The sequence below is a fragment of the Nicotiana sylvestris genome, chromosome 1 (assembly GCF_000393655.2).
Source record: "Nicotiana sylvestris chromosome 1, ASM39365v2, whole genome shotgun sequence".
In the NCBI taxonomy this organism is placed as follows: domain Eukaryota; kingdom Viridiplantae; phylum Streptophyta; class Magnoliopsida; order Solanales; family Solanaceae; genus Nicotiana; species Nicotiana sylvestris.
The window spans coordinates 62,783,734-62,806,679 of record NC_091057.1 but is presented as its reverse complement, the minus strand read 5'-3'; the positions used below and the strand labels follow the sequence as shown (position 1 = coordinate 62,806,679).

Here is a 22,946-nt window from a genome sequence, read left to right as displayed (position 1 = left end):
TGGCACGCTACGGCAAGAACAACTGAAGGGAGACTTTGCAACGCATTTGTGCTTAGAATACTAGCAACTTTGGTCTACCATATGGAAAGCAAGGAATGAACCTTTGTGGAAATTTTCAGGAAGAGGCGGCAAGACATTTCTGTTATAAATAAACTTTTCACTTCTTTAATACTCAATTGAGAAAATTCAGAAAGGGGAGGGGGGCTATTTGTATTGGTGGAAAATAAATTCACCACATGGACCAATGATATGCTGACAAGTGGCATAAGTATAAAAGCAATAAAGAAGAATGAAGAACAGAGAAGGCATAAGTAACACCCACGGGATCATATACAAGGATACCATACCTATTATTTGGGAAAGAGGAAACATGTACGGAGTGGATAACTAAGAATACTAAAAGACACGAAGATGGAAGGTTCATTAACAACCATAATTGTGAAAAGAAATAAGCATAATCTCTGATTATGCGTGATTGATTGGTATTACCTTAACCATTACGAATCACCCATGTAATGGATAATCAATGTAATAAATGTTAGTAACGAGCAAGAATTAAATAGAGCGAAGCAGTTACAAATTATATTATTATATAAATCCCCTTACAATATCTTGTATCCCCATCAAGAAAATCACAAAGTAACACTATCAATTGTCAATATTCTTATTATTCTTTGTCATTGGAAGATCTTGTTCTTCCCTTTTGGAAGGAAGCTTCGATTATCAATAAGATTACTTTTTTTTTCTCTCAGTCTTACTTTTCATTATTTTTTTACTTTTATATTAGGAAAAGTAAATTAAAATTAGTTATTGGAAGTCCGAATTATTCTTTTATTTACTGTGACCACAAAAACTACTTTTGGGTTAAACAATACTGTTTCATGCATATGCCTTAGAAATTAGGATAACCTTAGATATAGTACAAATCACGCTAAAGTTTGGGAGTTTCAATTTAATGACAGGCCTTCGTGGAAGCAAAGTTGTCAGCTTCACAGTTAGTAGAATGGGTTCTATACCCGTATAATAATCTTAATGTTGGTACTAGAAGTTAAAAAAAGTATCACTAGGTTTTTTTCTTTCACTTTATGGTTGAATTTAACTTTTATTGCAAATTCTGAGGAACAACATTATCACACACAACATCTCTCTCACTCTCTTTTTTTGGTCTTTTGGTTCCTATCGATTATGGCTTATGTTTCTTATATACGGTAAAATTAGAGGGTCCAATTTTCCATCGTGACAACATCCCAAAGGATCTAAATCACGGTCGAGTTTTGTCCCTCGAGGGCCATGGACGCTCGACCTCGGGATCGTATGAGGCCGACGATTACGGGAAGAAAATGGGGAGTTCCCAAGGAGTGAAGCTGGAACCGACAAGATCTATCAGGCTAGTCTGAGCCCGTATTTTGGCATCAGTTAGATGTCCCATCTCCATATCTTTGTAATAAATGCATTTGTACTATGTTGGGATTCCCCCTCTTATATAAAGGGGATCCTTATAATTTTGTAAACATTTGTTGCTCCATACTAAATATACAAGAACATTCTCTCTGCTCTCTAACATATTCTCTTGATCTTATCACTTCATTTACTTCATTTATTGCTCGCATTTATTGTGATTCTACTCATTGTTCGTTATACATTGCTTATTATTTGCCATAAAGAGTCGCCCTTGATCTATTTATAACTATTATTCGCCATCGCTCGCCTTCGATAACTCCCAATCAAGCTTTAGAATCGACCTCGAGGTCCTCGGATAGGCAAGCTCGAGGCCCCGATAGATAGCGATTCAGTTTAATTAACACCTCGTTCTGAAGTTCTTATTTCGTTTATAAGTCTTTTACATAGCATCAACTGCCTAACAACTAGCATAAAAATAGATCACATATTTTTAGAACCACTAAATCAAATTTAATTGTTATTACCATTTTCACGGTAAATAGTTTGGCGCCCACCGTGGGGCTAAAAATAATAGGATTATTTTCTTGCTGGTTTAACTACATAACGAAAGTTATCTTTCATGCTTTTTCTTGTCCAAGATCTTTGATTCCAGGAAAAAACGTTCGACTCAATGAACAATAATCTTGAGAACCACAGAGAAATGACGTAGACGTTCCAGGTGCTGGTGTACCGCTGCAAAACCCTGAGAACGCGCCAGAACTGATCCCCGTGGACGCGGTCTCATGTGATGCTCAACATGTTGATGTAAGCTCCTACACGGATAGAAGCGTGCACTAAGGAGACCAACAAGAAGCCCGGAATACCCCGGCTAGGGAAGAACGGGATGTGAGCCTTCATGTTATTTTTGAAATGTTGCAGGCAGAACAACTAGCGATTTCTTAGCTGCAAATTCACCAGAAAACTCCCAGCATGGTACCTCCGGGGACGGCTCCCTCGGCCGAACAGGTACCGAGGAGGTCAAGCATCAAAGGGTCGGCAGCCGCCCCCCCCCAATCATAAAGATGCTCAAGGATCTCACAAAGAGGATTAAATCAGGCGAGAAGAAGATAGAAGCCAACGACAAAAAGGTCGAGACCTACAACTCCAGGGTCGACCAAATCCCGCGCGCACCCCCGATCCAGAAAGGTGTGGATTCGAAGAAGTTCATACAAAGGCCGTTCCCAGAGGAAGCGGCTCCAAAACCCATTACAAAGAAGTTCAGAATGCTAGACCTTCCAAAATATAATGGGACCTCAGACCCCAATGAGTATGTTACTGCTTACACTTGCGTAGTGAAGGGCAACGACATAAAGGACGACGAGATCGAGTCTGTCTTATAAAAGAAGTTCGGGGAAACACTCTCAAAGGGGGCCATGATGTGGTATCACAACCTAGCTCCTAAATCCATAGACTCATTTGCCATGCTGGTAGATTCTTTCATAAAGGCACATGCCGGTGCCATCAAAGTATCAACAAGGAAATCTGACATCTTCAAGATCAAGCAGAGGGAGAATGAAATGCTACGAGAGTTCGTATATCGCTTTCAAATGGAACGGATGGAACTACCGCCAGTCTCCGACGATTGGGCAGTATAGGCTTTCACTCAAGGTCTGAATAAGCAAAGCTCGGTGGCATCGAAGCAACGAAAACATAACCTGGTCGAATATCCCGTCGTGACCTGGTCGAACGTTCATAATCGATACCAATCAAAAATTAGGGCCGAAGACGACCAACTAGGAGCCCCCTCGGGCTCGGTATACCCAAACAGGCTTTTGGCTAAGGAGCCAAAACTAAACAAAGAAAGGTACCAACCATACCCCGAAGACAAGAGAAATGCCCAGAGGCATAACATACCTCGCAATGACCGAATGATAGACCAAGGTCAAAACCCTTGGGGATTCATCAATAAAGACAGATTCGACAGGAACACGGGGCCAACGGAGGCACCTCGCTTGTCAGAATACAACTTCAATGTAGATGTATCAGACATCGTGTTCGCCATCAGTAAAATTAGAGACGCCAGGTGGCCCAAGCCTAGGCAATTAGATCCTTCGCAAAGAAATCATAACATAGTTTGTAAGTTTCACAACACGCATGACCACATGAGCGAGGACTGCCACCGGCTTCGAGAGGAAGTGGCCAGACTACTCAATAAAGGTCACCTCTGAGAATTCCTCAACGACTGGGCCAAAAACTAGTTCCGGGAAAGAGAAGCGGCCAAGAAGAATGAAGCGAATGAGACACAACACATCATCTACATGATCTTGGGAGGCATCGATGCTCCACAAGAGACCATGATAAGAAGAACAAAAATATCCATCACCAGAGAAAAGCGAACTCGGAATTACATACCTGAGGATGCCCTCACATTCAGCGACAAGGACATCGAGACCTTGTCTCAGCCCCACAATAACGCACTGGAAATCTCTTTTCTTGTAAATACATTTCAGATTAAACGTGTACTTGTGAATCCATGTACCTCGGCCAACATTATTAGGTCGAGGGTGGTAAAGCAGCTCAGACTGCTTGACCAAATTGTATCCGCCTTTCGAGTCCTCAAAGGATTCAATATGGCAAGTGAAACAACAAAAAAGGAAATCACCCTTCCAGTCAACGTGGCCGGCACAATCCAAAATGCCAAATTCCATGTCATCGAGGGAGACACGAGGTACAACGCCTTGCTCGAAAGTCCATAGATACACTACATAAGAGCAGTACATTCCACCCTCCATCAAATGATGAAATTCCTCACAAAGGATGAGATTAAGACCGTCTACGGGGAACAGTATGCGGCAAAAGAACTATTTGCGGTACACAATGTGGCCCGGACACTGGCACCTCCACCTTCGAGGGAATCGAAGGATAAGCAAACAACAAAATAACAATAACGAACTACACTACCAGCTATCCTGACTAAACAAAGTAGGGGACTGTACCGCGTCCTCGTCACAAGCAACTAAAACATATCAGGGCTCGAAACATCGCCGGCGCATCGTACACTAAGGTATGACCGTTTCCTTCCTCTTTCAATTATATTCTACATTGACTCGAGTGCAGGTACCCGATCAAAACGGCCAAAGAACTCTCTAACTCGAAGGCCTTAGGTTTCAAAAGCATGCGTTGCACTCTTTTCCTTCAACCAGGTTTTTATCCCAAAAAGGGTTTTACCGGCACAATTTTTAACAAACATCTATATGCTACCTAAGGAAGACTCAACAAGTATTCAAGTCTTCCTTTGCAATCAACCTCGAATACTGGGTGGCATCTCCCCGGGAGGTCACCTCCACGGAGAAAGCCAAGACGTATCAAGTGGGGTCTCGATGGGAATATAATGTACTGGGCCAAACGGTGAAACGAACCGTGTTCGTATAGAACAACCGAGCCCTCAAATAGCAAAGATATGTATACTTACACCAAGTAATCAAAAAATAATTCACAAAAGCATTTTGCATGTCAAGAAAGCTCGACATTGTTTGCAAAAAACGGCTCCAAAGCCAAAAGACAACCCGAATACTCGGGGATTGGCGTCAACAACTCATAACAACACGACCCCCGAGTCGGAGCTTCGAGCCCGTAAGCCATCAATAAGGCAACAACAGATCACAAAATGGCTCCAAAGCCGAAAGACGACCCAAACACTCGGGGACTGGCGTAAAAAACTCAAATGACCTCCGGGTCAGAAATTCTGAAATTGTAAGCCCTCAATAAGGCAATACCATGTTTACAAGTAATGGCTCCCGAGTCAAGAAACTTTCGACTACTCGAGGACTACAATCAAGAGCCATCTCGATCGACTTATCTAAACCCGAGGCCGTAAGGCTACATGCGGGCAGCCTCAGTCTCGTAAGACCTATATAAGGCAACAACAATATCTGTAAGACCTCAAGCAATGCATGAAGCATACTTGTACCAAGTATCCAAAACTGTAAGACCTCAAAGGCATGAAAAACTTGTAAGACCTTACTAAAGGCATAAACCCGATCTCAAAGTTTCGGTTATATATCGAACTTGTAATACACCTAAAAAGGCATACCCTCGATATAGATGCCGAAACTACTTCACTTGGGACTTAAAAGGCTCTGGCCAAACACAAATGACTCCAGTCATAAGGCTATACCAGCCAAACTAACACGATTCAGGGACGCCCGACTGTCGATATAAATCACAGGCCTTAAACTACTCCGAATATACTTCGGAAAGAACTAGTTAAACAAGTTACCCTCGATACAGGCAAAAGCGTTTTGACCATGTCTGCTCCTAAACACCAGCTGTGAGATACTCAGCCTCTGAGCCAAACCTCCCAAGGTGCTCGATCATCGCCATATAACGTCTCACAATCAAGGGTTTTTTATTAAACCATTGAAGAGTTAGGCAAACACTATTTCAAAAATCCTTATCAAGTGAAAAATAAAGGCTACATAAAAGGTTGCATCGACCCAAGACGTAAGAGACACTATCGATAACCCACATATATAAAAGGTTGTATCGACCCAACGCGTAAAAGCCTAAGGGCCAACTTGCAAAAACTTGAGGGTCGAATGAGCTCGAGTCGTAACCCATTCGGAGTCTGAACCCAAAACAGTTAACTAAAAATGCCTAAGGGCAAAAGCATAAGAGCCATTGTCGCTAGCCCACATATATAAAAGGTCGTACCGACCTAACGTGTAAGAGCCTAAGGGCCGGCTTGCAATTTAAAAACTTGAGGGTCAAATGAGCTCGGGTCGTAACCCGATTCGGAGACTGAACCCAAAACAGTTAACTAAATATGCTTAAGGCAAAAGCGCGTAAGAGCCTACTGGCCAGCGCAATGAGCCTCAAAGCCCTACTGTGAATTTAAGGATTCCCTTCAATTCAAAGACCAGTTCATCTATCTAAAATCAAAACAAAAAGAAATGTAGGGGAAACAAAACCGCGAGGTTTTCCTCTTTATACATACATGCGAAAAAATATAAGCTCCATTTACAACATACTTCAAAAGTACTATGTACAGAATCAGAAAGCAAAATCTGCATCCCCCTAGGGGCTATGGCTCGTCGGCCTATTTTTGCTATCCTCAGCGTCAGACAGAAGCAACCAAGCATGACGCTCGTCCGAACTCTCTTGTGACATCTCTTCCGAGAGATCAAAACCCCTAACACGGATCTCCTTGAGGGTTTTCCTCTGAAACTTACACCGAGCATATTCTTTGCTCCTATCTTCGCAGTCAAGGATCTTTATCAGCTTAGCTTGAGCATCGGCAGCGTACTTTAAATAGGCCACCACTTTCTAGTCAGCCTTAGTTCGTCTCATTACAGCTTTAGCTTAGGCATCCACAATCTCGGCCCTTATCTTCGAGAGCTCGGTCTCGAGATTTGCAATCCTATCTTTTCAAACCATGCTATTCTCATGAGCTAAGCAAAGTTGAACCTCAAGGGCGGAAGCCTTAGCCAGAGCACCCTCCTCCGTCGAAGCCTAAGCATCCACCAAAGCCTTTAACTCATCATACTTGCGCTTGGCTCGACCAACCTCGTCTCGAAGGCGCTCCAAGCCCTCCACCTTTTTCTGCAACTGAAATAAACAAAGCATTAGCTCCGGGAGCTAGAAGGAGGAACGCCCGCTTGCTCGGGACAAAAGCTACCTGCTCCTTCAAGTAGCTCTCATAATTCGAGCTCCAACTCGCCTCATACCGTAAGTATGACAATTCGACTTCCCTTTCATCCTAAAGGAGCCTCAGGTATTTCTTCGTATCCAGAGCTTTCCGCAGCCTGGCCTCACGATGAAGCAGCTCGGACTTAAGCTTGTCGAAGGCCTGCAAAAGAAAATTCAGTAAGGAATGGAAGGCGCAAAACTCGAAAGGCATGTGCCAAAAGCTCACCACATAGTAAAGCCGTTGTGCTTCCTCGAAGGTCGAGTACACATCTCCTAACCTAGTTCCCTCAGCTCCAAAAAAGTCAACCCCGGCCGAGACAATATCACTCGGTGCATATGATCCTGGGTTTCGAGTATCCCTCGAAGTACTCCTAACGAAAAAAGAAGGTGACAACAGAGGATAAACCCCCTCTCAAAAACCAGAAATCACGGGCGCGGTGGGCTCAATCAATACTTCCACTCCGGGCACCTGACCCAGGTTCGCCTTTCCCCGAGCAACATCGTCGTGCAAAGGTATCCCTTCCTAATTGTTATCATTCTCTAGTCCAAAAGCTAGCGATCCTTCTTCCCTCCTCCCCCAAGGGGACATGGCCTCGCCTCGGAAGGCTCCCTGATGCCTATAATAACAGGGTTAGCACGCAGAAAGAGAAAGTGTTTTTTCAACTAAAAGAAGGGAACAGATCGCATGGCACATACTGGGGTATGTTGCCTCCCACCTATCTATATATAAAGCTCACCACATACGCTCGTTGTGAGACAAGTGGGTCGCCAACTTCCGAACCCAATTCGGCATATCGGGAACCTCGCCCGACATCCAGAAATCATTGCAGAAAAAGAAAAGAAGGCACACTTACGGCACACCCCTTCGCCATAATTGAAGAATTGTGGAGGCATGAGTGTACCACTTACGTGTATAATTCCATTCCTCAGGGAATGGCATAAACTCCACGGGGATAATATCTGCAGTTCGTACTCGAATGAATCAACTCATCCTCTCCCGACCCCCGTCTTCTTCATCATTGACAACGAAAGGCCTGGCCGACCGGCATCGTAAGGTTATTAGACCTCGATGATGAAAGTGTCGGTATAGTCTGATAAGATGGCTAAGCGTAAATTCAAGCCTTGCCTTCTCCACAAAGAACTTCACCATCAACACTATCTACCAAAATGACGGGTGAATCTGGGCCAAGGTAACCCGATATTTTAGACAGAAGTCAAGCACAACCCTGTCAAGGGGGCCCAACGTGAAGGGGTACGTGAACACATTCAGAAATCCCTCGGCACGGTCCGTAATACTCTTATCCGGGGAAGGTACCTGCAGTACCACCTCTTCCCCCCATCCACATTCTTTCCTCATCGACTCAAGGTGTTCCTCTCCTATCGAAGAAGTAAACTCCAAGATATGCTCCTGTTGGTCCCGAGAATCGGGGTACTTTTCTGGTGAAAAGTCCCTCCTCGAACCAGAATGCTCCGAGCCAAAACGAGAGGACTGGGGGCGGAACTCTCTCCTCCCTGCCAAATGGATCCTGTTGTAGCAGTCATAACTACAACTAAATTGGAGAGCTGGAGCAGGAATTTAGACCAGAGCATCAATACTGAAATAATGAAAATCCTAATGTAGGAAAAAAGGGTAACTTGTCAGAATGAGGGAATCTCCAAAAGGGTGGAAGTATCCCTATATATGGAAAAAATGACAGCGATCCACCTGCCCCAAAGGCATATTTAAATGCTGGCTGGAATCGCTTTGGGAAGATGCACCGGCGGGACCACCTTGGTCACCTTACAGCCATGTCGCCAATTTGACAAGCGTCGTACGATGTTTCATGGTCGGAGACCCCCCGCACCAAACAAGTTCCGAGGTGGTACCTGACCTCGAGGACCTCCATAAAAAAGAGGTTAGGCTCCATGAAGCCTTTGGCATCATCGCCGGCCCCGAGGTGGTACCCGACCTCGAGGACCTCCATCAAAAAGAAGTTAGGCTCCATGAAGCCTTTGGCATCATCGCTAGTCCCGAGGTGGTACCCGACCTCGAGGACCTCCATCAAAAAGAAGTTAGGCTCTATAAAGCCTTTGGTATCATCATTGCTCCCGAGGTGGTACCCGACCTCAAGGACCTCCATTAAAAAGAAGTTAGGCTCCATGAAGCCTTTGGCATCATCGCTAGTCCCGAGGTGGTACCCGACCTCGAGGACCTCCATCAAAAAGAAGTTAGGCTCCATAAAGCCTTTGGCATCATCGCCGATCCCAAGGTCGTACCCGACCTCGAGGACCTCCATAAAAAAGAAGCTAGGCTCTAGGAAGCCTTTGATATCATCACCAGTCTCGAGATGGTACCCAATCTCGAGGACATCCATCAAAAAGAGGCTAGACTCCATGAAGCCTCTTAGCATCGCCGCCAAACCCAAGGTGGTACCCGATCTCAAGGATCTCTCTAAGGGGCAGTCGATGTCATTATAAGACTCGAGATGGTACCCGGTTTCGAAGGCTCCTCTCAAGGAGAAAAACAAGAACTTAAAACTCTGTTCGTATGGGCTTGGCCTCAGGATACCATCTAAACCCGGGCAGTCCCTCATCCGGGATCTATCTACAATTCCTTAAGTTATGAACACTAAGTTCAAGATAAGTTTCCAGATGGTCCGAGTTAATCCTCACTCGGGGACCGCTCTCGAAAGCCTGAAGGTAGTCTCCATCCTCGAGCTTCCGAGCAAATTCCCCCTTGAAGGTTATTGCAGGGTCTAAAGGCTAAATCTCGATTTAGGGGTTCGAAGCCCTACTCTCATTCAACTTGAAGTCAGGGTTCCGACGACCCGATTTTATCAGTCCAACTCGGGCTCGATATTTGCATCGACCGATGGGGTCATGCACTTGGATTATACACAAGCATAGATAAAGAGAAAATAGTGTGTATCAGAGACAAACTAAAGGAACATTTTTCATTCACAAACATTCGATTACAAAAGCCCACTAGGGGTCCTTACACAGAAATAAAGAAGCAAAAAAGGTACATATGCAAGAAAATCCTAGAGTCTAATCTCTGCTCGGAGGTTCATCCTCTGCGATAGTATCTTCGAGCGCCATTTCCTCGGGTATGCATCCTCAGGGGCAACATCTTCGACCGCCACCTCCTCGAGGGGCTCATCTCGATCCCCCAAAAGGGAATCTCCAAGGGAGAAGACGAAGAAGAGGAAAAGGAAAAGATGAAGAAGAGGAAAGTGAAGGGGCAGAAAGGGATGAAAAAACACCATAGCCCGCCAAAAAGCAACGACTTTCACCAGGCCAGGAGGATCACGACCCAGTAGAAGACTTGGCGGGCGTCGGCCTCACTTGCACGACTACTTTGAGTCCACTGCTTAGGACATTGCGTTGTGCAAGCTACCGGCCAAAGGTACCACTTCACCCCACGGAGAGCAAAAGGGATGAACTGCCACACCAGGCCGGGGAGGGAAGGTGAGTAGTAGTGTATAGTCCGAACATCCTCGTGAGCAGCGGTGTATAGTCCAAATACCTTCCCAAGACGGAAGAGATCGGCCTCCCTATCTCCACATCTTGAGCCAACAGCGACAGCAATAACAACAACAACATCAACAACAACAAGAAGTTGGTGTAATCTTGCTCCACAAGGAGGGACTCCGGGGAAAGGCCACGGTACAACTGTTAAGAGCGCCACCAGCCAACTTTAAGGTCGCGGGCCTCAGACATGGGAAACAATAGTGTATAGGGATGGAAGGAAGAAATGGGAGAAAGGCTGATTTAAGAACACTTGAGTAAGGAATTGGTTCGGGAAAGTCCCCATTTATAGAAAAGGGGCAGAGTAACCGGCGGGCACAATCAATACTCTTTTGAAAAACGCAACTGACGGCGCCATCAACATCCTTGAAAGGCGTATCGGCAGGCACAATTAATGCATTTTTAGGAACTGAATCGAAAGCGGTATTATCGCCTAGAAGAACGAGGATCGACTGCACATTGAAAGGCGTTGAAAAGACAAGTCAGCGGAACGCCTCGGTTGCCACAAAAGCCTATGTCATGAGTGTAATGTCATCAGTATAACATTATCATGGGAAATTCGGAAAGATGGTTATCAAGGTTGTTTCTTGTCGTTCTACTATAAGAAACGCGGGGACTATCTGTTTACAGTAAAATCGGAGAGTCCAATTTTCCATCGTGAGGACACCCCGAAGGCTCGAAATCACGGTCGAGTTTCGTCCCTTGAGGGCCATCGACGCTCGACCTCGGGACCGTATGAGGCCGACGGTTACGGGAAGAAAATGGGGAGTTCCCAAGGCGTGAGGCTGGAACCGACAAGATCTGTCAGGCTAGTCTGAGCTCGTATCTTGGCATCAGTTAGATGTTCCATCTCTATATCTTTGTAATAAATGCACTTATACTATGTTGGGATTCTCCCTCTTATATAAAGGGGATCCTTATCATTTTGTAAACATTTGTTGCTCCATACTAAATATACAAGAAAATTCTCTCTGCTCTCTAACATATTCTCTTGATCTTATCACTTCATTTACTTCATTTATTGCTCACATTTATTGTGATTCTACACATTGTTCGTCATTTATTGCTTATTATTGGCCATAAAGAGCCGCCCTTGATCTATTTATAATTGTTATTCGCGATCGACTGCCTTCGATAGCTCCCAATCGAGCTTCAGAATCACCTCGAGGCCCTCGGATAGGCAAGCTCGAGGCCCCGATAGACAGCGATTCGCTTTGATTAACAACTAGCATAAAAATAGATCACGTATTTTTAGAACCTTTAAATCAAATTTAATTGTTATTATCATTTTCACGATAAACAGTTCTTTTAATTTAAAAGTTAGTCCAAATTCTACTTAAAGATCAACAGATTGGTTTGACAATAATTGGAACTTACACCATGAGCTAGATTTAACTTAAAAAAGGAAGGGAAAAAAATGTCGTTTCATGGGAACATCCTCCTCCAATCTTTATTGTCACCTTCATCATTTCCTAAAGCCATGGTTTTACAACATTGACATCAACAAAAAATTAAAAAAATATAAACGTCCCAACTAGATAGTAATTTTGAAGCATTGTATACATGTAGCTTTTGATTCTTAATTGGTTCCTAATATCCTCGAGTTTCTTTTTTTTTTCCGCTTCAATTTAACTTGTTTATGATTATTCAGTGATCAGCAATATCTTTTGAATTGCGTCCTAATTACAATAGTATTAATTAAGCTGATTAAATTACTGCCCATGAAAATATTTTAACTGTAAAATATTTTTTATATTCTCCAAACAGTATTAAATACCTTGGTATTGTTATATATACTAGAATGCTGTCCGTCAAAACTCGAAACGTTAAACTATTCGAGAAAATGCTACGTATTCAACTAACAAAATCAGGATTTTACTTCTTTTGAAAAATGATTTAAATAAAAGGTAGCGTAAAGTAATCTTTAAGTCAAATCAACTGTATAAAACGTAAAATCTCGAGACCCACGGTGCACTTTGTATTTGTAAACTAAAGGATAATGACCTCGCTCAACCCTTTTTTTTCCCGTTGCATTGTTCGTTCCTAGATAAAATATTGCTACCGTACTTCCTATCATTTTATACAGAGGCGGATACAGGATTTAAACTCTATAAATTTAGAATTTAGCTTTGAAGGTTTTCACTATTGAATTTATTGTATTTCTAAAATTATGGGTTTATATCCACTATTTGTTGCAATTTCAATGAATTTTTATACATAAATTTATGTCTCGTATCAAAAATTATGAATTCAATTGAACTCAGTGTCAAAATGCTAGACCCGCCTCTCATTTTATATAGAGTTGTCTGACAAGGTATGAAAGTTATGGAAAAAAATGTATTTAATATAAATAGATATATCATGTCTTTTGAAATATACTTGTTTACTCTAAAATCCGAGTAACAATTAAACTTATATTGCGGTTTTAAAGATATGTGATTTAATCCAAAACCAATTGATAAACAAGGAGTTAAATTTATAAATTGAAGAATAAAGCAAGTCAAACCAGTATGCGAGCCAAGTCTCGACCTCGAGCTATGACAGTCTCGGGGTGGGCTAGTAAGAACAATAAATTATAAGGCAACTCTAATGAACAGTAAGTAAGAAAGTGATGAATGTATATTCTTTTGTTAATGAATCGTCCGTTACAAATGAATGAGTTCCCCTTTATATAATAGGAGAATCCTAAATAAGATATACTTCTAATTATAGTATGGAATCTAATTGGACAGTTGTCTAACCGCCAAGGACGAATCAATTCCAGAATTTACGCTGTGATCTTCGGATCGTTGCGGGAATTTTGCTCTTTCTGTTATTGAACCATAACGGTGTTATCTCGAAATGGGCCTTCTTCCGATCTCGAATTTAAGTTATCGACCTCAACTTCGATAATGGAAAGGAGGCTTGACCCCCAACTCGACGTCCTGACCTCTCCATATGGTATCATTTTTCCATTGGAGAACGAAATCGGGTAGCCTCGATTTCCACAATATACAGATAGTCCTCTCTTTTCTTAGAATAAAATGATAAGAAATAACTTGAGCCTCGATTTTCCGGAGTCCTTGATGATGATGTCATCCCGTGATGTAAGCGCTCGAGGTAAGCGAAACGTCCCGTCGGTTCGCTTTTCGAAAACATTTAATGCTTGCCAATGGCAGTCGGCCACCAGCACTGCCGAACCGTCACCGTGTTCCTATAAATATAGGGCTTCTATTTAAATCAAGAACTTTGCTCCCAACCTCAAACTTCCCTGATCTCTCCCTCTCTTCACCTCTCTCTTTCACTACTTGCTGCTCCCACCCTTTTAGCACCAAAAGAGATCAAACTCCACCTCTTTTCGCTTCCTCTAACCTGAAACGATGGTGAAAACCTCCAAATCCATTCCTTAAAAGGAGAAAGATTCCTCTTCTTCTTCCCGGCTGGCCGGCGATAAAGCGCTAGCCCTTTACGAGATTGTCCCCGGCCCATGTGTCACAAAGAACGACTTCAAAGTCAAGAATCCCCCAGCAATTCCTAGCCGGTGTGAGCATGTGTCGATATATATTTGCTTGAAAATGGAGAAACACCTCGAGTTCATGAAGACAGATTGTGGCTGGGGGGGACGAGATCGTGGTACAAATCCCCGCCCTTGAGAAGAGTATCACTACTCATGTGGATAGATTACTGAGTGTTTATACTTACCCTTCACACTGGGTCTCATCGACCTAGTTGTCATCGACTTCTGGAAGAGGTACCAGGTCACCCTCGGCCAGATCCACCCTTCTTTCAGGCGCATAATGATCATGCTCCGTTACTTCTCCACCAAGGTCGAGGGGCTAGAGTTCACCCTTAACCATCTTATCCGATTGTATCAGTCTCAGCTTTTTCGTGGGTTGATTAAGCTCCAACGTCGGTCGACCAAGGCATTTTTTGCTAGCAATGACGAGGACAAAGATCGGGGTTAGATGAGACAGTTCATTCGAGTGAGGACCCGTAACATCATCCCAGAGGAGAAAATGTCGTTCCCGGAGAGGTGAATTCCCAAGCGTAAGTGAATTTGTTTTTCCGGTATCCCTTTCGTATTCCATTTTTACATCGTGATGTTTTCGTCTTTTTTCCAGTTGTCGTCTGGATGCCTCATGCGGTCACCAACCTTGAAGAATGGATCCGAAAACTAGCCGCGACCTCCTCTATAACGAACGTCATTGGCGTGACTTGGCGAGGGGCAGATGGGAATCCAAACATCATGGTAAGTTCATCTTGTAAGCTTATGATACTTTCCTCTTTATCGGAGACGTTTCTTTACTCATATCCAATTCTCCTTCGTGCAGGCATTAGAGACATCTCTTAAGTGAGGCCGGACCTGCCTGGGGAAGAAACCGAGTCACCGATTTCGATATCGGGGAAAGATAATAAAAGGAAAAGGGTCTCGAAGCCCAAATAACCCCAAGACAAAAGGGCATAGCTCGAAGACGCAGGAGGAATCTCATTCCTGTGGATATAGACTGAGTCCACCAGCTGGATGATGAAGAAGAAGACGAGGGCAAAGACTCGGCGCTGGTGGTTTGAACAAGGAAGCCGGTTAAAGTTGCCAAGCCATCAGAGACGAAAATTTTGCCTCGTGATGAAGAGGCTTCGAAGAAAGATGTGGGTAAGACCCCTGATTCGTCGAGGTCGAGATTGTTCCTCAGCTATCAACAAGCACACCAAAGGGGGTGGGTTCCTAAATCCCCAGTACTGAACAGAACTCCCCGAGTGATGCGCTCGGGGCCATGACAATGGGTCACTCTCCCTCTCTACTGGCTTATTCTGAAGAAGCCATAAGGGAGGCTCGGGCTCTATAGATACCTGACTTAGGTGGAGTCCCCAACGAAAAGGATCCCTTCTAGGATTGCTTTACTGGGATCAATGATGTCGTCGATCTCAACAACGCATCTACCCTCTTCGAAGCGGCTCAACGCCTTTTCTCTCGAGTAAGCATTAATTCTTATCGTTGTAATTTTTTCTTTTTCTTCTTCTCCCTTTACCCTAACTAGTATCCTTCTTTCTGTCTAGGATTTCACCAAGTTTAAGGCCAACCTGAGCCAATGCAAGGCCGAGCTCCAAAAGACCTCGGATGAAAGGAACGCTTTGAAGCTCCTTTACAGTCAAAAGGATTAGGAGCTCAAAGATCTTCGGGCAGACATGGCCAGGGCTCGTAAGGATGAGGCCGAGCCAGACAAGCAAGTAACTGTTATTTTGAAAGAGTACGGTCTACTCGACCCAACTGTGGAGGATAATACTTCACTGTCTCAGCTGGAGCAAAAGCTAGAGAGGATTGAGCGGCTTCGAGGCGAGGTCGATCAAATCAAGGCCGACTGCAATTGGTGGAAGGAGAATATGGACTGCCTTATTGCGGAGAAGGAGGCTGCTCTAGCCAAATTGGAATCGGCTAAGGCCCAACTCTGGGGTGCTAAAGAGAAAAGTTCGGCCTAGGACAAAAGGATCGACAAGCTCGAGGTCAAGCTTGATGAGGCCAGGGCTGAGGTCAAAAAGACGAAGGTCAAGGATGACAAAACTGTTGTTGTATACTTAAGGGATGCTAAGATTGCTCAAACGCAGATAATGGAAGCCTCCGACCAAGAGCGATGAAGAAATGATTCGGCCAAGTGCCAATCCCAGAGGGAGACCCTCGAGGAAATCCACGCTCGAGGTTTTGACCTTTCTGAAGAGATAGCTCAAGCAAAGGTGCTCGAAGCTGAGGGGACGAGGTAGTGGTACAGATCCCTTCCCCCGAGGAGATTATCACTACTCATGTGGAGGGATTCCTGAGTGTCTATACTTACCCCTTCACATTGGGTCCTATCGACCCAGTCGTCATCAACTTCTGCAAGAGGTACCAAGTCACCCTCGGCCAGATCCACCCTTCTTTCTGACGCATAGTGATCATGCTCCGTTACTTCTCCACTAAGGCCGAGGAGCTAGAGTTCACCCTTAACTATCTCATACGATTGTATCGGCCTCAGCTTTTTTGAGGGTTGATCAAGCTCCAACGCCGGTCGACCAAGGCCTTCTTTGCTAGCAACTACGAGGACAATGATCGGGATTAGATGAGCCGGTTCATTCGAGTGAGGACCTGCGACATAGTCCCAAAGGAGAAAATGTCGTTCCCGGAGAAGTGGAACCCCAAATGTAAGTGAAGTTCTTTTCCAGTAGCCATTTCGTATTCCATTTTTACATTGCGTGATGCCGTCGTCTTTTTTGTAGTTGTCGCTTGGATGCCCCATGCGGTCACCGACCTTGACGACTGGGTCTGAAAAGTAGCTGCGACCTCCTCTTGTAACGAACGCCATTGGTGTAACTTGGCGAGGGGCAGATGGGAAGCCAAATATCATGGTAAGTTCATCTTGTAAGTTTCTGATACTTTCCTCTTTATCAGATACGTTTCTTTACTCATATATAATTCTCCTTCGTGCAGGCATCGGAGACATCTCTAAAATGAGGCCGGCTCTGCCTGGGGAAGAAACTAAGTCGAAGAAAGATAATAAAAGGAAAAGGGTCTCAAATCCCAAATAACCCCAAGACAAAAGGGCTCCAGCTTGAAGACGCAGGAGGAATCTCATTCCTATGGATATAGACACAGTCCACCAGCTGGATAATGAAGAAGAAGATGAGGGCGAAGACTCGGAGCTGGTGGTTCGAACCAGGAAGCCGGTTGAAGTTGCCAAGCCCTCCGAGCCAAATATTTTGCCTCGTGATGAAGGGGCTTCGAAGAAAGATGCAGGAAAGACACCTAATTCGCCGAGGTCGAGATTGTTCCTCGGCCATCAACAAGCACACCGGAGGGGGCGAGTTCCGAAATCCCCAGTACTGAACAGAACTCCCCGAGTGATATGCTTGGGGACATGACAATAGGTCACTCTCCCACTCTACCGGCTTATTTTGAAGAAGCCATAAGGGAGGCTCGGGCTTTGTAGACACCTGACTTGGGTAAAGTCCCCAACGAAAAGTATCCCTTCTAGGATTGCTTTACCGGGATCGATGATGCCGCCGATCTCATCAACGCATCTACCCTCTTCGAAGCGGCTCAATGCCTTTTCTCTCTAGTAAGCATTAATTTTTTCTTTTTCTTTTTCTTCTTCTCCCTTTACCCTAGCTTGTATCCTTCTTTTTGTGTAGGCTTTCACCAAGTTTAGGGCTAACCTGAGCCAATGCGAGGCCGAGCTCCAAAAGACCTCGGATGAAAGTAACCCTTTGAAGTTCCTTTGTAGTCAAAAGAAGGAGGAGCTAAGGGACTTTCGGGCAGACTTTGCCAAAGCTCGTAAGGATGAGGCCGAGCTAGAAAAGTAGTTAACTGTCATTTTGAAAGAGTACGATCTACTTGACCCAACTGTGGAGGCTAATACTTCAGTGTCTCAACTAGAGCAAAAGCTAGAGAATATTAAGCTACTTCGAGGCGACATCGATCAAATTAAGGCCTACTGCAATTGACGGAAGGAGAATATGGACTACCTTACTGCGAAGAAGGAGGCTGCTCTAGCCAAACTAGCATCGGCTGAGGCCCAACTCCGGGGTGCTAAAGAGAAAAGTTCGGCCTAGGCCAAAAGGATCGATGAGCTCGAGGTCAAGCTTGATGAGGCTAGGGCTGAGGTCGAGAAGACGAAGGTCAAGGATGAAAAAACCGTTGTTGTATACTTAAGGGATGCTGAGATTGCTCAAACGTAGCTAATGGAAGCCTTCGACCAAGAGCGACGAAGCAATGATTTGTCCAAGTGTCAATCCCGGAGGGAGACCCTCAAGGAAATCCACGCTCGAGGTTTTGACCTTTCTGAAGAGATAGCTCAAGCAAAGGCGCTCGAAGCTGAGAGGACAACATCGTGGTACAGATCCCCGCCCCCGAGAAGAATATCACTACTCATGTGGAGGGATTCCTGAGTGTCTATACTTACCTCTTCACACTGGGCCCATCGACCCAGTCGTCATCGACTTCTGCAAGAGGTACCAAGTCACCCTTGGCCAGATCCACCCTTTTTTCTAGCGCATAGTGAGCATGATCTGTTATTTCTCCACCAAGGCCGAGGGGCTAGAGTTCACCCTTAACCATTTTATATGATTGTATCGGCCTCAGATTTTCCGAGGGTTGATTAAGCTCCAATGCCGGTCGACCAAGGCCTTCTTTGATAGCAACTATGAGGACAAAGATCGGGGTTGGATAATCTGGTTCATTCGAGTAAGGACCTGCAACATAATCCCATAGGAGAAAATTTCATTCTCGGAGAAGTGGAACCCCAAGCGTAAGTGAAGTTTTTTTCCGATAGCACTTTCGTATTCCATTTTTACATTGTGTGATGCCTTCATCTTTTTTGCAGTTGTTGCTTGCATTCCCTATGCGGTCACCGACTTTGAACATTAGGTCCAAAAAGTAACCGCGGTCTCCTCGTATAACGAACGTCGTTGGCGTGACTTGGCAAGGGGCAAATGGGAATCCAAACATCATGGTAAGTTCATCTTTTAAGCTTCTGATACTTTCCTCATTATTAGAGACGTTTCTTAAATCATATCTAATTCTCTATCGTGCAGGCATCAGAGACGTCATTAAATTGAGGCTGACCCTGCCTGGGGAAGAAACCGAGTCCTCTATTCCAATATCGGGGAAAGATAATAAAAGTAAAAGGGTCTCGAAGCCCAAAGAACCCCAAGACAAAAGGGCTCTAGCTTAAAGACGCAGGAGGAATCACATTCCTGTGGATATAGACTTAGTCAACTAGCTGGATGATAAAGAAGAAGATGAGGGTGAAGACTCGGCACTGGTGGTTTGAACTAGGAAGCTGGTTGAAGTTTCCAAGACCTTCGAACCGAAAACTTTGCCTCGTGATGAAGAGGCTTCAAAGAAAGATGCAGGTAAGGCCCCTGATTCACCGAGGTCAAGATTTTCCTCGACCATAATCAAGCACATCGGAGTGGGCGGGTTTCGAAATCCCCAGTACTGAACAAAACGCCCCGAGTAATGCACTCGGGGCCATGACAATGGGTCACTCTCCCTCTTTACCGGCTTATTCTAAAGAAGCCATAAGGGAGGCTCGGACTCTATAGACACCTGACTTGGGAGGAGTCCCAAGCGAAGAGGATCCCTTCTTGGATTGCTTTACCGGGATCGATGATACCACCGATCTGAACAACACATCTACCCTCTTTGAAGAGGCTCAACACCTTTTCTCTCGAGTAAGCATTAATTCCTGTCGTTGGAATTTTTTCTTTTTCTTCTTCTCCCTTTACCTTAACTTGTATCCTTCTTTCTATGTAGGCTTTCACCAAGTTTAGGGACAACCTGAGCCAATGCGAGGACGAGCTCTACAAGATCTCGGATGAAAAAAAACGCTTTGAAGCTCCTTTGCAGTCAAAAGGAGGAGGAGCTTAGGGACCTTCGAGCAGACTTGTCCAAGGCTCATAAGGATGAGGCCAAGCTAGACAAGCAGGTAACTGTCATTTTGAAAGAGTACGGTCTACTCGACCCAATTGTGGAGGCTAATACTTTAGTGTCTCAGCTGCAGCAAAAGTTGGAGAGGATTGAGCTGCTTCGAGCGAGGTCAATCAAATTAAGGCCGACTGCAATTGGTGGAAGAAGAATATGTTCTGCCTTGCTACGGAGAAGGAGGCTGCTTTAGCTAAAATGGCATTGGTTGAGGCCCAACTCCGGGGTGCTAAAGAGAAAATTTTGGTCCATGCAAAAAGGATCGACGGGCTCGAGGTCAAGCTTGCTAAGGCTAGGGCTGAGGTCGAGAATACGAAGGTCAAGGATGACAAAACCGTTTCTGTATACTTAAGGTATGCTTAGGCTATTCAAACGTAGCTAATGGAAGCCTCTGGCCAAGAGCGACGGAGAAATGATTTGGCCAAGTGCCAATCCGGGAGGGAGACCCTCGAGGAAATCCACGCTCGAGGTTTCGACCTTTTTAAAGAGATATCTCATGCAAAGGTGCTCGAAGTTGATGCCAGATTTCTCATCTCCTCCTCCGACGATGATGATAATGAGGGAAGCTAAGGTGGGTCTGACAATGATGAGGGTGTTAGATCCAGTTTTAATGATGTAAATAATATACATATGCAGGAAATCAATCACAAGGATTCAAGAAGATACTACAAGATTGTTGGAGTCAAACTTGATGCCTAAGGAGAGAAATCAATCAACAAAGATTACAATCCAATCAGCAAATCTGGATGCCTAACGAAAGAACTCGCAAATCTGGATAACTAAGGAAAGAACTCAATCAGCAAATCAATCAGTAAAGAGTAACGACCAGTTGCAATGGAGAGAATCAAACAAGCCTAAACTTTAGGCATGAATCAAGGCCAGCATTCTGGAAGATCGAAGATCCTGTAAAGTTTGATACGTGACTAATTTCGGAAGAACCATCAATCAAGGAGCAAGTCTTCATTTCATACTTTGCTAAAAGAAGGAAATCAAGGAAAATCAACGGCTAGCTATCTTATTCTTGGAAATAATCAATATCTTTCCAAGGATCAAATCTCTTGGGTTCAGCCTCGACCTTCATCAAAGTATTTATACCCAGCCTTAAACCTTAGTTAGACATACTTTGATCGAACCAAAAATCCCTCTCTTTGTTCTACTACAAACGAACATTGTAGTTCACTAAGATCTGTTGTGTAACAAGTTAGAGAAAAAAAGAGAGTATAACATTGGTGAGGCATTGTATCAAAAAGAAACGAGTGCTAGAGAAACTGTGTTGTCAATTCACTTCAACTGTACTCGGAGAAACACATTTACTAAAGAGAACTCCCTTGCAACCCAAGGGGAATGGACTAGGATTCACATTGAATCTGAACCAGTATAAAATCCTGGTGTCTTTAATTCCTGCTTTTACTTTCTGCATCTTACTTTCTGTCATTATAACTGTTAAGTTATTATATCTAGTCGACTACTCGATTAACTAGTCAACTAATAAGCGATTAAGTTTAAATATTTACAATTCACCCCCCTCTTGTACTTTCAATTGGTATCAGAGCAAGGCTCACATTTTACTTTTGCTTAACAGCTTGTGAGAAAAGATCATGGCAAATCAAGTTATTATAGGAGCTCTCTTTCAGGAAGGAACTTCACAAGTTAGACCACCATACTTCAATGGACAACATTTCCCCCATTGGAAAGTGCGAATGAAAATCTTTGCCAAAGCTTATGACGTCAAAGTCTGGAGAGTCATCAAAAAGGGAAACTATCCCTTACCAGCTGCCACTCCACCACTAGTTGATCCTAAAGATATAGATTCATATACAAAAGAGCAAATGGAAGTGGTACAAGTTAACAACAAAACGAGAAATCTGCTTCATAACGCTATAAGTGGTGAAAAATATGAGAAAATCTCAAGCTGTGATATAGCCAAAGAAATGTGGGACAAGCTTGAGGTCACTTATGAAGGAACCAGCAAAGTAAAGGAAACATATATCAACATGCTGGTCCATGATTATGAACTCTTCTCAATGAAAGAAGGAGAATCTATTGAAGATATGTTTTCCAGGTTTAGCAAAATAATTAGCGATCTAAAGGCATTTGGCAAGCCTTACACCAGTGGTGATCATGTTAGAAAAATTCTTAGGAGTTTGCAAACCACTTGGCAGACCAAAGTAGTCACACTGGAATCTCAAGATCTAAACAAATTATCCTATGATGAACTCTTAGGAGAACTCATTGCTTTTGAAAAGACGCATCTCAAGAAGACCAATCAAGAAGAGAAAAAGAAAATAGTTTCATTCAAAACCTCTACTGAAATAGTTAAAATTGAAATTGATGATGGTCCTGAAGCTTTGCAAGAAGAGATTGCTATGCTATCAATAAATATGGATGGATTGATGAGAAGATACAGAAACACAAAGAAAGGAAGAATTCCACCAAGACGGTCCAGGCAATACAACGAACATGATAAGAATGATGGAAAGTGCTATGAATGTGGAAGATTTGGGCATATTCAAGCTAAGTGCCCAGAACTGAAGAGGAAGAACTCTAGAGGCTTCAACAAGAACAAATCCTTAGGAAGCTGGAGCGATGGGGATAATTCAGACCACGAAGAGATAGAAAATCTCTGCTTCATGACAATTCTGGAAAACGAAATGAACAAATCCTCAGGATGCTGGACAGACGAAGACATTTCAGATGATGAAAATGAAAATTGTTTCATGGCACGAGGTTAAACCAGTAAGGTGAGATCTTATAACTGTGAAAGATACAATGAATTGCAGGATATTATTGATTTAACTTTAAAAGAGTCTCAAAAAATGATGAATGAGCTTAAGAGACTCACTAAGGAAGTTAAAGACCGGAAACTCAAACATGAAGTATGGGAAATCGAAAAGGAAGTAATTCAAGAAGAGTTTGAGGAATTGCAAATGCAACTCAATGG

The 22,946-nt window shown here is 43.8% G+C and overlaps 1 protein-coding gene across 1 annotated transcript; it reads left to right on the top strand.

Annotated features, from left to right (window-relative positions):
* Positions 1 to 21,603: 21,603 nt before the first annotated feature.
* On the top strand, positions 21,604 to 22,737 carry LOC104250030 (uncharacterized). Its single transcript, XM_009806562.1, has one exon. The coding sequence runs from the start codon at positions 21,604 to 21,606 to the stop codon at positions 22,735 to 22,737; it is 1,134 nt and encodes a 377-aa protein (XP_009804864.1).
* The last annotated feature ends 209 nt before the right edge of the window (positions 22,738 to 22,946 follow it).